At 46.8% G+C, this 16208-nt stretch overlaps 1 protein-coding gene across 1 annotated transcript; it reads left to right on the top strand.

Annotated features, from left to right (window-relative positions):
• Positions 1 to 441: 441 nt before the first annotated feature.
• Positions 442 to 15533, top strand: Cd4 (CD4 molecule). The gene is made up of 9 exons (XM_036182598.1): positions 442 to 499; positions 615 to 773; positions 10175 to 10333; positions 10689 to 10925; positions 11658 to 11996; positions 13515 to 13712; positions 14249 to 14373; positions 14674 to 14741; positions 15073 to 15533. Exons 1-9 carry the CDS (start codon positions 448 to 450, stop codon positions 15101 to 15103), a joined length of 1368 nt encoding a protein of 455 aa, XP_036038491.1. The 5' UTR covers positions 442 to 447; the 3' UTR covers positions 15104 to 15533.
• The last annotated feature ends 675 nt before the right edge of the window (positions 15534 to 16208 follow it).

The following is a 16208-nucleotide window of genomic DNA, read 5'->3' as shown; positions in this document are numbered from 1 at the left end:
TGCAGTCCTTGCTGGCTTTGGACTCATGGTCCTCCTGCCTCAGCCTCCTGAGTACTAAGATTACACATGTGTACCTCTGCGCTAGGGTAGGAGACTACAACTCTTCATGGAAATGCCTGCAACTGTAGTTTGTATTTGACACCCATGAATATGCTTTCTTCTGCGTCTATGTTATATATGCTGCCGTTGCTTAGGATGTTGAAATTGCTATTATTCTACTAACATCACACAGTCTTAATTTGGCACAGACTTTTACTGCCGGGTGCCTGTTTAGCATATACAAATAATGTTCTTAGGGCTAGTTATAAAGGTCCTGGGGGTGGGGGAGCTCTTGTGTGCTCCAGGCCCAAGGAATGCCTAACAGTAATGGTTTCTATTTTCCTCCGCCTCTGCCATTTTCCCAGACTCAGATCCCCAGCAATTCAGCCTGTCCATCTCAGCAAGGCCATGATGAACAGAGGAATCCCTTTTAGGCACTTGTTCCTGGCGCTGCAGCTGGGTAAGTTCTCAGTCCTGAAGACCAGCAGCAGATGGTGCAGGAGGTGGGTGGATGGGAGAAGCTCAGTGGGGGACCGTGGTGACGACATTGAAGCCTGACTTTCTTTTCTACCCAGCACAACTCCCAGCTGCCACTCAAGGGAAGACAGTGGTGTTGGGCAAAGAAAGGGCTTCGGCGGAGCTGCCCTGCAAAGGTTCCCAGAAGGCCCTGTTTTTCTGGAAGTTTCCTGACCAGACGAGGATTCTGGGAAATCAGAATAATTTTTTGACTAAAGGTAGGATTCCCTGTCCCCCAACCCAGGGAGGAAAACAGTGAGTTGAATGAACTTGTTGGAAATCTGTTCCTAGGAAGTCCAGTGTTCCATGGTGGCTAGGGTTGACAAAATCTCTGTGGTTCTCTCTTCTGGGATTTCCTTTCTCCAGTGGTTGATGGCTAATGGATTCTGGTAGAATCGTAATTTTGTTCTTTTAATATCCATGACTTTAATGGACAGTGGAAAATCATCATATAAAGTATATAATTTCAAAAATACTATTACCTAGACTATGGAGATGATATGATACTTGGTTTAAGTCAATCAAAAGCAACAGCTAGTGAGTGATATAGAGTGCCTAGAACATCTAAGGGCCTAGATTTGATTTCCCAGCAAAAACAAAGAAAAAACAACAACAACAACAACAAAAAGTCAAGAGGTGGTGGTGTACATCTTTAATCCCAGCACTCGGCAACAGAGGCAGGTGGAGCTCAGGGAGTTCAAGGCCAGCCTGGTCTACAGAGTGAGTTCCAGGACAGCCAGGACTACACAGAGAAACCCTGTCTCAGAAAATCAAAACAAAAAAACAACCCCACAAAAACAAAACTTCATGTCCTGTGATCCTAGCATTAGGAGGCTAAGGCAAGAAGGTGATAAGTTCTGGGGTCATATACCAAGACTATCTCAAAAGTAATAAAACACATTTATTTCATCTTAAAAATGAACATACCGTGAGGGAGTTCCAGGACAGCCAGGGCTACACAGAGAAACCCTGCCCTGAACAACAAACAGCAAACCCGAGTATATTCTAAGTATAAAGTAGATGCATTTGGCTAAACTACGTGCAATGTCTCTGAAGGGCTGAAGTTTGGGAAAGAGCTGCAGTCCATTTATATATAGTCTTCTTGGTAGGCAGCGGAGACCCCACCCCAAGCTTTCCTACCCACTTCAAGGCAGAGCTGGGACTGAAGTGCTGGACCAGGGCCTCCTCTAGGAAGCTGTGTCCTAGGCAATCTGACCCTGCTTGATATCTAGACAGGTGTTTTAAAGGTGAGTCTATATTCTAGGTGCATAAACACATATGCCTGGGCTGGTGAGATGACTCAGCTGTTAAAGGTCCTACTGCCACGTCTGCTAACCTGACTTCCGGTTCATGAACACAGCTTGTCCTCTGAGCCCCCCATGTGCTCTGTGGCACGTGTGAGTGAGCACTCCCACACACGCTCTAAATAAACTAGTAAATGTAGCAAAACATTTAAAATATTTATAGTCATCTGAAGTGGATATGTATTTCTAGCTCGTTTCTTTTCCATAACTGCTAATTTCTTATTCAACTCTACTATGATTTACTTGACTAATTCCATATTGTTGGACATTTAGGCTCTTTTCAGCTTTGTTATAACAAGAGCATCTCCAGTGAATAATTTGTGTCTTTCAGCACATTTTGCAATACTTTTTTTGTTTGTTTGTTTGGTTGGTTGGTTTTTTGAAACAGAGTTTCTCTGTGTTGCCTTGCCTGTCCTGGAAATAGCTCTGTAGAACAGACTGGCCTCAAACTCACAGAGATTCCCCTGTCTCTAGCTCCAAAGTGCTGGGATTAAAGGTGTGTAGCCTATGCCTAGGAGGGTGCAAGAGGATGTCCAGTCCACTGGAATGGGGTTCAAACAGTCATGAGCCACTGTGTGCATGTTGGGGACTGAACCTGGGTCCTTGGATAGAGAAGTCAGTGCTCTAACTCCTGAGCCATCTCTCCAGCTCCAAATATTTTATTTATTTATTTGTTTGTTTGTTTGTTTGTTTATTTATTTATTTATTTATTGTGTGTGTGTGTGTGTGTGTGTGTGTGTGTGTGTGTGTGTGTGTGTGTGTAGGGGCACTTGTTTAGAGACAAGATCTTACTCAATAATCCAGGCTGGTCTCAAACTCCCAATAATCCTCCTTCTTGAATTACAGGTGGTCACCAGACCCGGCTTTCAACAAGTCTTATCTCTGTAGGCATGGTGATAACATACTTTTAATCCTAGCATTTAGTAGATCTCTGTGAGTTTGAGGCCAGCCTAGTATACATACAAAGTTATAGAGCAGCCAGGGCTACATAGAAAGACCCTATCTCAAAAGCAAACGAACAAAAATACATCCCCCACACAAATCTTATCTCATTCCTAAAGACTAACCCCCCCCCCCCCCCCCCCCCACTCCCCCATTTCATCAGATGCCGTTCAAACTTGACATGAATGTTACATAGATCACTGGGTTTGAATTCATTCAGAGACAAAAGTTCTCTCTAGCTACGACCCCATGAAACTAGACAAGTTATGTGCTCCTAAAAGAGAATGATGGACAGGCACAGGATAGACGACTTCCCATCCCGGAAGAAGAAATGGAGAAGAAGGAAGGGATGCTGGATTTCTAGGAAGTCAAGACCTTGGCGAGTTCCATTAGAGATTCGCTTTTTTCTTTTTGGTTTTTTAAGACAGCGTTTCTCTGTGTAGCCCTGGCTGTCCTGGAACTTGCTCTGCAGACCATGCTGGCCTTGAACTCACAGATCCACCTGCCTCTGCCTCCAGTCATGTGCTGGGAGAGGCCTGCACCATCACCTATGGGCTCATTACATCTTAAAGGTCAGCATAATCTGCTTCCAGGCTAGATTTGTGCCCAGGACTCTGCTGGGGGAGTCCTGTCCCCATGGCAGAGGACAGACAGCCTGTTGAAACTGAGATAATGGCCCTGATGATCCCTGAGTCACCGGTGGAGTGATTTTCCCTCTTCTTGAAAACAGCTCAGTTTATCCTTAAGTCACTCTACTATGTGCCCTTCCAATCAAGGAGTCCACGGCCTTCCCTCGTTACATCCCTCCCGTCATTTTATGACCCCTGAGTTCAAACCAGCAGCGTTTCTGCCCATATAATCCTACGAATTCTTGGTGACTGGAACACATTTCCTCAAGTTTAGAATATAAGTGGACTGATCATTTCCCAAATCTTTAAGACTGGGTCCTTTTTGCTCAGAAATCTCTTCAGCTAAGTACTCAGTTTCATTATTTGCAAATTCTACCTACACAAAACAGTAGAAAATTTGCACACTTTAGTAAAGCAAGTCCTCTGCCACTTTGTAGTAAGAATCCGGCATCACAGGCCTCACCTCTTTGTAGACCAGGAGCCCAAGACCATCTAGACATATGGAACAGGAACAGAAACAAATGGACCTCAGTGGAAGGCAGCCTTCACTCACTGAACACTAGGGAAGGAACAATCTAGAAAGGCAAAGGCCTCTTAGATAATTACTGCACTGCAGCCAAACATCAGAGGAAACACTCTGCCTGTTCCCTAATGCATGCCAACACTGAGCAAGGAGCCACACTTCCTCCTCCTGAGAATGGACTGGAGTGTCCAAACACGTCCACTGGGATGGTGCCCTAGAGGGTGAAGTCGAGAGCTCACTGCTGATCCATGCCAGACTGCCACAGGCTCCCGAAGTACTGGTGGAAAGGGTTAGAAGAGCCTGGGTACTGAGCCCGCCAGACAATCAAGAACACCACTTCCTGCAGGGGTGGTGTCAGGGGCTGCTGGTGGAGAGTTAGAACTTCTATCATCAGCCAGGAGCAATGAGACCACCACACTACAATATGGGTGAGACCAGAGTGCAGGCTGGCGTTTCCATTCAGCCTAGCAGTAACGAGGGGCATGACCCTCCAGGATCAACAGATGATGGAAAGAATTTGGATTTCTACTTCCATCTGCAGTGATAAGGAGGGGCATTCTCTGAACAAGCATTGGCCAAAAGGAGTCAGTTAAAACAGAAGGTTTAAAACAACCAAAAAAACTTTTTGTTTGTTTGGTTTTTTGTTTTTTGTTTTTTGTGACAGGATTTCCCTACGTAGCCTGGAACTTGCTATGAAGACCAGGCTGGCCTTGAACTCACAGAGCTGAGCCTGCCTCTGCCTCTCTAGTGCTAGGATTAAAGGGTTGTGCAAGCACACTAGAACAATACAAAATCTTAAAGAAACCAACAACAAAAAAACTCTTTTAAAATTATTTATTTATTTATTTATTTATTTATTTATTTATTTATTTATTTATATTTTATGTATGATTGCTCTGTATGTATACCTGCAGGCCAGAAGAGGGCATCGGGTTCTATTAAGATGGTTGTGAGCCACCATGTGGTTGCTGGGAATTGAACTCAGGACCTCTGGAAGAGCAGCCAGTGCTTTTAACCACTGAGCCATCTCTCCAGCCCCCAAATACTCTTATAACATAGTACTCAAATGTCTAAATGTCCTTCCTTCCTTCCTTCCTTTCTTCCCTCCTCCCTTCCTTCTTCTTCCTTCACACACACACACACACAAATGCAATGATTTTTTAAAAAATGTTTAATCAAACTCAAGGAAGTCAAGAAAAGGAATACTGAAACATGGGGCTGAAGGATATAACTTGGTTGGTAGAGTGCCTGGCAGAAAGGAAACCCTGAGCTAGACCCATAGAACAAAGGAAACCCTGAGCTAGTCCCCTAGACCAAAGGAAACCCTGAGCTAGACCCCTAGAACAAAGGAAACCCTGAGCTAGACCCCTAGAACAAAGGAAACCCTGAGCTAGACCCCTAGAACAAAGGAAACCTTGGGCTGGACCCCTAGAACAAAGGAAACCTTGGGCTGGACCCCTAGAACAAAGGAAACCTTGGGCTAGACCCCTAGAACAAAGGAAACCCTGAGCTAGACCCCTAGAACAAAGGAAACCCTGAGCTAGACCCTTAGAACAAAGGAAACCCTGGGTAGACCCCCTAGAACAAAGGAAACCCTGGGTAGACCCCCTAGAACAAAGGAAACCCTGGGTAGACCCCTCGTACACTGTAGTCTGGGCCTGAGAGGCTTATAACACCAGGACTTGGGATATGGAGCAAAGATCCGAAGTCCAAGGCCATACTTAGCTACAGAAGGAGTTTGAGGCTAGACTGGGCTACATTAGGCCATATCTAAAAACAAAACAGAAAAATTTAGAAAACCAAAACAAAGTAACAGGCACAAATCCTAATATATCAACAATTACATTAGGTATAAATGATCTGCACACATTATAATAGTCTACATGCATTGTAACAGTCTGCACATGTAACAACCTACACATATTGTAATAATCTGCACATATTAAAACAGCCTACACATATTGTAACAGCCTATACACATTGTAACAGTGTACACACATTATAACAGTCTGCACACATTGTAACAGTCTGCACACATTGTAACAGCCTGCACACATTATAATAGTCTATACATATTATAATGGTCTACACACATAATAGTGCACACACATTGTTATTATTGTTGTTGTTGTTGTTATTGTTACCTGTTGTAAGACAAAGTCTAACTTTGTAGCCCAGCTGGCCTGGAATTCACCATGTAAACCAGCCTGGCCTTGAACTCATAGAAATGCCCCCTGCATCTGCCTCTTCAGTGATGGGATTAAAGATGTGTGCCACCACACTTGGCCATTATTTCTATTTATGTATTTGCTTATTTTGGGCTGTGCTGGAGGTTTGAATCTGGAGTCTCCCGCATGCAGGACAAGTGCTCTACCACTGAGTTTTATTTCCAGCTTCCAAACATTTATTAGCAGGGAGCATTGAGGGCGGGGCTGTAGCTCCGTGGTGGAGTATGAGTGAAGCCCTAGCTTCAATCTACAGTACTTCTGAAAAGGGAGAAAACAACAGTAGATCACGTTCTTGAAATTCCAGATTATAGGAATGGATAACAGAAAGGATGAAGGGCCACAAAGAAAAAGGGGGTGTTTTAGCTTTCTTTCTTTTGTTTATTCTTTTTTTTTTTTCCTTCTTCTTCAAGACAGGGTTTCACTGTGTAGTCCTGGCTGTCCTGCAACATATTCTGTAGACCAGGATGGCCTTGAACTCTGCCTGTCTCTGCCTCTGGAGTGCTGGGATTAAAGGCAGGTGCACACTGCCTCTGCCTGGAGTACCTCGGTTTTGTAAGACGTAACTATTGAGATAAACTGGGAAAGAGTACACAGGGTTTCACGCTCTCATTTCTTACAATTGCATGTGAATCTACATCTCAAACTAGAATAAGATTGGCTTCCATAAACTCAAAACAAAAAGAAGGAAAGAGTTCCACCTATAAAGGACCATGTCAAGGATATTCTACAAAGTGAAAGCCAATTGATAAGTATGTCACATAATCCCATTGAAAAGATTGTTTTTAACCATGTACGAATGTGTCTGAGTGCAGTTGCGGGAGGATGCCAGAAGAGGGCATCAGCTAACCTGGAGCTGTGGGTTCTGGGAACCAAATTCAAATCCTCTGCAAGAGCAGTAGGTGCTCTTACCTCTTGTGCCATCTCTCCAGCCCCATTTTAATTTGAAGATTGATTGTATGTGAACATGTTCGCATGAGCAAAGAAAAAGGCATGGAAGACCCTGTACCAAACTGTTGATAGAATTAGGATGACGGACAGAGAAGTGGAAGTGTGAAGTCTGAGGGATCTTTGTGGTTTAAATGACTAACCTGAAAAAATAAAGATTATTTTAAAGCAGCTTTTAAGATGTATGTTATGGCCGGGCAGTGGTAGTGCAAGCCTTTAACTCCAGCACTTGAGAGGCAGAGGCAGAGGCAGGCAGATCTCCAAGTTCAAGGCCACCCTGGTCCACAGGTTCCAGGATAGCCAGGGCTACCCAGAAAAACCCTGGCACAAACAAACAAACAAACAAACTATGCTATGAACAGTTCCCATTTCATGAAATATTATATATAAGGATCATTTTAGTGCCAACTCTAGTAGCCCATCAAATAATGACCTCTAATCCACAGCCGTGGTGGTTGGATAAGAAAGGCACCATAGGCTATTTGAATGCTTAGGCACCAGGGAGGGGAACAGTTTGGAAGGATTAGAAGAGTCAGGAGGTGTGGCCTTGTTGGAGGAAGTGTGTCACTGGGAGTGGGCTTTGAGGTTTCAAAAGTCCATGCTAGCCAGGCCCAGTCTCTCTCTTTCCTTGCTGCCTGTGGATCAGGATGTGGAACTCTCGGCTACTTCTCCAGCACCATGCCCCACTGTGTGCTGCCATGCTGGACACCATGGTGATAATGGACTAAGGCTCTGAAACTGTAAGCAAAGCCCTAATTAAATACTTTCATTATAAGAGTTGTTGTGGTCACGGTGTCTCCTCACAGCAATATAACTAAGACAATAACCATTATCATTTTGTTTTTTGAGACAAGGTCTTATTTGGTAGCCTAAGCTGCCTTTGAACCTACAGTAATTCACCTGCCTCAGGCTCTCGAATGCTGGAAATACAGGCATGAGCCAACATTCCAGATCCTATAACTGTTTTACCTGACATAGCATGATATTTAATAATATTATGATTATGATTTTTATTTCAAGATAAGATCTTACCATATAGCCTACTAGCCTCTAACTCCCAATTCAGCCTAGGTTGGCTTTGAACTTGTGATGCTCCCACACAGTCTTTCAGATGCTGGGATTCTAGGAGTGCACTATCACATCCAGCTAATTATGATTTCTGTACCTAAATTTTGGTTTGCATTTAAAAAGCATTATTTTTTAAAAATATTTATTGTTATTTTATCATCATTATCATCAGTGTGTGTATTTGTGTATATGGATGTTCTGGGAGTCACAGCATATGTGTTGAGGTCAGAGGACAACTTTTTGGGAGCCTGTTCTCTTCTCCTACTGTGGGTTTCAGGGACTGAACTCAGGTAGTAAGGCTCTCATGGCAAGCACTTTTACCTGCTGAGCCATCTCACTGTTGTGCTGGCGTTGTCTCACACACACACACACACACACACACACACACACACACACATACACACTCTGCCCCACCCCACCCCCCACCCCGCAAGAATACCACAGAGCCGATATCTGATGCAAAACACACAGGGGTTTATTAATAACAAGCAAGCCCAGGCTTAGTTCGTGTTGCAGCGTGTGGAGGAGGACGGCCCTGAGCTCTCAGGGTGAGGGGTTTTTAAAGGGAAAAACTGCAAGCAGGGTGGTACAAGCCTTGGCATCATATGATCTGTCTGCCTCTGCCTCCCGGTGTTGAGATTAAAGGAATGCACCACCACTGTCCAGCATAAATAAAATTTTTTGAAGATTTATTTTTTCTTGTATGTATTTGAGTGTTTTGACAGCATGTATGTATCACCATGCATGTGCCTGATACCTAAAAGAGGGTGTCAGATCCTCCTGTGTTACAGATGGTTGTGGGCCTCTATGTGAGTGCCGGGAACCAAACCCAGGTCCTCTGTAAGAGCTCTTATCTACTGAGCCATCCCTCCAGCCCAATAATAAAGAAAATTATTTTTGTAAAGAAAAATATAGGCAGACCAGGAGTGTGGCTCAGTGGTAGAGCATTTGCCTATGCGTTCAGTTTCTAACATGGCAAAAATAATTCTTCTTTTTTTTTTTTGATGTGCGTGTGCTATATGTGCATGTGAGTGTGTAGGTAGCCCAAGAGGGACATCAGATGTCCTGCTCCATCACTCTACCCCTTATTTCTTTGAGACAAGGTTTCTCACTAACCTTGGTGTTAAGTCTGGTGGTCAGCAAGCCCCCAAGATCTCCCTGTCTCTTCTCTGTACAGCAACAGGGTTGTTGTGGTGACACTGGTCCAGCTTTTCACATGGGTGATGGAGTTTAAATACAGAAAAATGGATGTGGGGGAATCTGGACATTCCAGGAAGGGCAGATGGCATAAGGAAGTAGCGCAAGGCAAGCTGTAAAGACGTCTGGTGTGGAGTTTCCCAATGGTGGCCTGTGGACAGAGGTGGGAAGAAGACAGAGTGTCCAGTGGAAGCTGCTAGCTTTGGTCCTACGCAGGAGATGACACTTGCTAATCATTGCTTTGGAAGTCAGTACCACAGCAGCAGAAAGAGAAGTCCAAGAAGACAGACAAGAAACAGAATGACCAGGATGCTCACAAAGGTGTCTGTGACAGACAAGTAGGCCTTGAAGAGGAGGAAACCAAAAAATACCTTTGGGGGAGGTATTTAGTCTGAATGTACATTAATAATTCTGGCTGCTATGACAAATTATTAAGATGTATGGACTTGAGCAATTGTTCCAACGCTGAGTGACAGGGTCCATATCTGCACTGTAGGCACAACAGTGTGTATTTCCTGGAATCAGTGTGAAGATAACGGGATGGTTCATGTAAAGTGTTCGGCCTGTGAGTGGGTGCTCTCCAAATAAGCATATTGTTTTATAATATTTTCTGAGCTCGTAGGATATTGTTCCCACATGTAAATAGATACGATAGGCCTCCTCATCAGTCTGGGGTCCCCTGAGGGGTGAAATAAAGACTGCAATAGTTGTGGGCACTATTCTTGGCAGGGATGCTAGGACACCAGATCATTTCAACTTCCTTTGTATGGCTTCTACTCACAGGTTCATTTGATGGGTCTGACCGTTTTGATTCGAAAAAAGCTGCATGGGACAGAGGATCATTTCCTCTCATCATCAATAAACTTAAGATGGAAGACTCAAAGACTTACATCTGTGAGGTGGAGAACAAGAAGATGGAGGTGGAGCTGTGGGTGTTCAGAGGTGAGTGGGGTAGCCCGGGAACACAGATACCTCCTTACTCCCTTCCACTTCTGAGCTGATGACATTTCTCAGACCACATGGGGTCAGACTGCTCCCTGCTCTTGGCTAATGGGGTTTGGGGGTGGGAGACCAAGAGAGAAGGAAAGCAGGGGGAAGGAACTAGAGGAAGGAAGGAGACAGGAAGAAGGGAGAGGAAGAGGAGGGGAACTCTGCCTTGTGCTGGGAATGGGCAGCTGGGAGTTAGGAGGGGAGGCACTGTTGGGAGAGGGGACAGTGGAAAGATACTCTGGTTTGTCTTTCTTCTTTGTGCTTGGGGATGGTGTGTTGTGATCCAAGTCATCTGCTTCTTCCACAGTGACTGCCAGTCCAGACACCCGTCTGCTGCAGGGGCAGAGTCTGACGCTTGCCTTGGATAGCAGCTCCAAGGTCACTAGCCCCTCAATAGAGTGCAGAGGCCCAGGGAATAGAATTGTCAAGGGCTCCAAAACCCTCTCCATGCCTAGCCTAAGGATTCAGGACAGTGGCATCTGGACCTGCACCGTAACCCAGAGCCAGCAGAAGAATAACTTTGATATCAACATCTCAGTGTTGGGTAAGAGGCTCCCTCCTTTCAGCCTCCTTCTGGCTCACGAACTCCCAGGCCTTGCTCTTCTCTTAAGTTGATTTTGGGAGCTGCTGGAGTGGGTGACAGGGATGTATCCAGACCCCTCTTCAGCTGAGGTCCCTTCCCCCATTACAGCAACCTAGGGGGTATACAAGAAGGAAGGCATGAGCCTCCACCACCTGGCTCTGTTTCTCTTTTAGACTGGATCAATCTCATGTAGCCCAGGGTGGCCTTAAACTCCTGATCTAATCTTCAGGCAAACTTTATTTGTTAGCGCACAAATAAAATATCACCACACGGGCACTCGCCTTTGATCTCAGCACTCGGGAGGCAGAGGCAGGTGGATTTCTGTGAGTTCAAGGCCAGCCTGGTCTATATAGCGAGTTCCAAGACAGCCAGAGCTACACAGAGAAGCCCCGCCCCCCCCCAAAAAAAAGAAAGAAAAGAAAAGAAAAAAACTACAATGTACAGCATCTAGGCTAGTGCCTGGCACACAGCAAGCCTTATTTACATGTTGGCTCTTATTTTGTGAAGGATGGTAAGCAGAGATCAAGTCACTCCTGGGCTCCAGGGGTCCCAAGGAGAGAGAAATGACAAAATGACAACCTTGGTGGGTAGACTGACCCGATCCCCTGTGCCATAAGTTTGCCCCCCCATATACTCCCTCATCTTCCTCTCCCTCCTCACTCAGGGTTATACCTGTTCCCTTCTCACCTCCAGGTTTCCAGAAGACATCTACCACAGTCTATAAGAGTGAAGGCGAGCTTGTGGAGCTTTCCTTTCCACTTAACTTTGGAGAAGAAAATCTGCAGGGGCAGCTGAGGTGGAAGGCAGAGAAGGCCCCCTCGCCACAGCCCTGGATCACCTTCTCCCTGGAGAATAAGAAGGTGTCCATGCAAAAGACCAGGGAGGGCAACCTCAAGCCCCAGATGGAGGAATCGCTCCCACTCCGCCTCAGGATACCCCAGGTCTCGCTAGAGAGTGCTGGTTCCGGAAACCTGACTCTAACTCTGGCCAAAGGCACACTGCATCAGGAAGTGAACCTGGTGGTGATGAAATGTGAGTGATGGGCTGAAAAGGGGCATGCTGGGTAAAATGGAGAGGGAGGGTCTGCCCGGGGCTCTCCATGACCGGGCAGGTCCCCAAAGGAGGATGCTTTGACCCTGCTTGTCTGGCTTATGATGAAGGGGCCCCCAGCTTGTTTGTCTCTTTTCCTTCCTTCCTTCCTTCCTTCCTTCCTTCCTTCCTTCCTTCCTTCCTTCCTTCTTTCCTTCCTCCCTCCCTCTCTCTTTTCTTTTTTTTGGTGCTGGGGACAGAAACCAGGGCCTCATACACACTATGCACAAACTCTATTACTGAGCGGCACCCAGTCCTGGGTTGGCTTTGAATTGAGGCTGAAATTCACAGTCCTTCTCCAACATCTGGCCTGACATTGGCTCTACCAAGCTTAGACTAACAATCAGGATCTAGTTCTTTCTCAGCCTGACAGCCTGTGGCCCTGGCTGAGCCCTTTGGACACCTTGGACCTGCATGCTCACCTTTTCTTTCTTTGTTTCTTGTTTTTGTTTTGTTTGAGACAGGTTTTCTCTGGGTAGCTCTGGCTGTCCTGGAACTCACTCTGTATACTAGATTGGCCTTGAACTCAGAGACCTGCCTCATTAAAGGCATGCATCACCATTGCCTTTATTTTTATTTTATTTTATGTCTGTGTTAGGGTGTCAGAAACCTTGGAACTGGAGTTACAGACAGGTGTGAGCTGCCATGTGGGTGCTGGGAACTGAACCCAGGTCCTCTGGAAGAGCAGCCAGTGCTCTTGATCACTGTGCCATCTCTCCAGCCCCTTAAGATTTATTTTTATTTGTGTGTGTGTGTGTGTGTGTGTGTGTGTGTGTGTGTGTGTGTGTGAGAGAGAGAGAGAGAGAGAGAGAGAGAGAGAGAGAGAGAGAGAAAGAATGTATGCCATACAGAGGAGGTCAGAAGAGAATCAGATCCTCTGGAGCTACAGTTACGGTGGTGAGCTGCCATGTGGGTTCTTTGGAAGTGCAGCAAGTACTTCTAAGCTCTGAGCCATCTCTCCCACCCCATCATCTTTTTAATATGGAACAAAGTCTTTGCACATAGTAATGGTTGTAATATCAATAAGTTATTTGTATCCTTAACTCATCACTACACCAACTCCACAAATAGCAATGACTAACGCTGATACTTATAGCTCTATGCTATAATCAAACACTTCAGGCATTCATACATTCCGTTATTGTCGGTGGTGCAGGTGGTTAAGCAGTTTGTCCAGGGACACGCTGTGTAGCCTCTGCAAACTCCAGGCCTGGCAGAGTACCGATCACATGCAGCAAGAAGGAAATCTGGTTCAACACGACTTTGGGTTCAAATCCAAGGATAGCTCACTTCCAGACTGTTTCCCTGACAATGACATGAAAATATGATCCAAGAAGCTAAAAGACCACTCACATATAGGATCATTTTCCCCATTCTACTGAATCACCTTACTTAGAGCTTGAAAGTGCTGGGAACCCCTGAGCAGCACACTCCAGGTCTCTGCTTCTCCTTCCTCTGCAGTGTCTCAGAAAGACAATGCTGTGACCTGTGAGGTGAGAGGACCCGCCTCCCTCAAGATGAGATTGACCCTGAAGCTGGAGAATCAGGACAGGGTCTCCAGGCAGGAGAAGGTGGTTGAAGTGCTGAACCCTGAGGCGGGGCTGTGGCAGTGCCAACTGGCTGAAGGGAATGAGGTCAAGATAAACTCCACTATCCATGGTAAGGAGTCAATTCTTAAGGCTTCATACTAAGCCTTGGCCTCTTCAACTGTGAAATCTTCCTAGGGATTAGCCAAAATGACCCAGAGTCCCAGCTCCCTAGCTCCTCTGACATGGAGGGTTATGTACAGTGGCCTGAAGATATAGGTCCTGAGTTCCAGGTTCCCACTTCCATAGAGCCTAGGAATGAGGCCTTCCTGGCTAAGAGCTACCCTCCTCCATGGCTTCCCTATAAACCTAAACAAGCACACAGGGCCTGACTTCAGGCCCCTGACTTCTGGCTCTCTAGAGAACTGTGTAAGAAAAAAACTTCCTTCCCTGTTCTGTACTCCCAAGGATGGCCTGGTGGCCTTTGAGTATCCTGTGCCCTCAGCTCTTCTCTCTGATCTGGGACCACAGGTAAGACTGTCCCTAGTTGGAGGCATTGAGTATCTCTCTTGACCATGCTTGGAGTGGAACCCAGGGCTCCCTCTACCAGAGCTATATCTCCAGCCAAATACATACCCTCACCCCTCTGCTTTTCTCTCTCTCTCTCAGTTTCATCCAGAGGGTTGAAGCAGGACCAGCCAATGTTCCTGGCTCTTGTGCTGGGGGGCATCTTCAGCTTTCTGGGCTTCATTGGGCTCTGCATCCTCTGCTGTGTCAAGTGCAGGCACCAGCAGGTGAGTGGGCCCCCATCACCCCCCACCGGGCCCTCAAGCACAGTATCTTGTAGGTGAGGCTGAGCGCCCTGCGACTGGCTGGCATCTGACTTAGCTCTCCCTGCCTAGCCCCTGAAGTTCCTCACTGCAGACCAGGCCCTGCCTCTGATCCTGTCTGAAGGAGCAGAGGCTGACAGGACAGGGGGCTTAAACCACAGTCAATGCTTCTTCTCTGCCAGCTCCCTCCTCTCCCCCCTCCGAGGGGCACCTCCCTCCTGGAGGACTGGGACCCTCACAACCCCTCTCCTTGTCCCTGGGCAGCGCCAGGCGGAACGGATGTCTCAGATCAAGAGGCTCCTGAGTGAGAAGAAGACCTGCCAGTGTCCCCAGTAAGGATCTGGGCTGAGAGGAGGGAGGGGGGAGAGGGAGGAGGGGGAGAGGAGGGAGAAAGAGGAGAGGGAGGGGGGAGAGGGAGGAAAGGTGAAGGAGCTGAGAAGGAAGGGAAGGGGCAAGGAGATGGGGTGATGGAGAGAGTGGGAAACAGACCTGGGGAAAGGGCTGGCAGAGGTGGAGTGGGCCTGTGGTGTGTCTGGACAGATGCTGCAGTGATGTCCATTGGTACCACTGTGCTGCCAGAGAAAAGTGGGCTCTGGGAGCCATGGAAGCTGTAGAGAGAGGCTGGGAGAGTGGATTTGCTCCTCTTCTTCTTCTTTCTTCCAGCCGGATGCAGAAGACTCAGAATTTCATTTGAGGCCTAGGCCCCGCGGGCAGCCTACCAACTGTGCCTTGTCTTGTCTCCTGAGGCCTGTGGACCAGATGAATGTAGCAGACCCAGGGCCTCTGGCCTCCTCTTCCATAACTGGCCACTGTTTCTCTCCCTCTATTCCCAAGCTCAAAGTAAGCTTGCTCTCTCCCTGTCAGACAATTAAACACACTGTTTATCTTCCCAGCTTCCTTTTCATCAAGACCTCAGCCCTCCTCTGACTCTTGTTCTGAGCCTCTCTCCAGCTGTCTGTTTGGATCTCAGGGCAGTGCACAGAATCAGCGGGGCACAGATGGTGGGGGCTGCTGCGTGGAAATACACCACACACTTTACAAGAGAGGGCCCTGGGACTGAACTGAGTGGAGACTTGTGGAGATCACACAGCCTTTCAGGGACAGATGTGGACCCCAAAGCTGCTGACATCAGCCTCAGCTTCCCATGCTGCCTGCTTCTCACTTTGTGTTGGCAAGACCGGGCTCACATTCTGGCCAGTGTACCAACACACACGCAGACCACATACCCCTGCACATAGCCACACACCTATCCATAGTTAGTGTATCAGCCAGTTTAATGTCCTTGGTATTCCGTCCTTTCAAAAACCTTACATGTAGGCAAGTAAAATGGTTCACAGTAAAAGCTCTTGCTGCCAAGCCTGAGGATGGAAGGAGAGAGCTGATTCTTTTTTTTTTTTTTTTTTGGAGCTGAGGATCGAACCCAGGGCCCTGCGCTTGCTAGGCAAGTGCTCTACCACTGAGCTAAATCCCCAACCCTGAGAGCTGACTCTCAAAAGTTGTCCTCCACTCATGTGCCGTGGCCCTCATGTACACACACACACACACACACACACACACACACACACACACACACACTCACTCTGAACTCCTACGAGCTGGCAGTGATGACCAAGATAGCAGAAATGACCGAGCATCTCCGATAAAATGGAACTAAGGTTGAAGGACTACCCAGGTTGCACAGGTAACTAGTTAACTAGTGTGGGTGTCAGGACTAACCCAGGGCTCCTGATTCCTAGAGCCTATCTGTAACACAGGGCTGAGTGGCAGGGAGATCTCTGGAGCTAGTCACAGGCACCCAG

This window comes from Onychomys torridus, chromosome 3 (genome assembly GCF_903995425.1).
Source record: "Onychomys torridus chromosome 3, mOncTor1.1, whole genome shotgun sequence".
Classification (NCBI taxonomy): Eukaryota; Metazoa; Chordata; class Mammalia; order Rodentia; family Cricetidae; genus Onychomys; species Onychomys torridus.
Note: the sequence above shows the minus strand (reverse complement) of the source record. Positions and strands in the feature narration are given on the sequence as shown.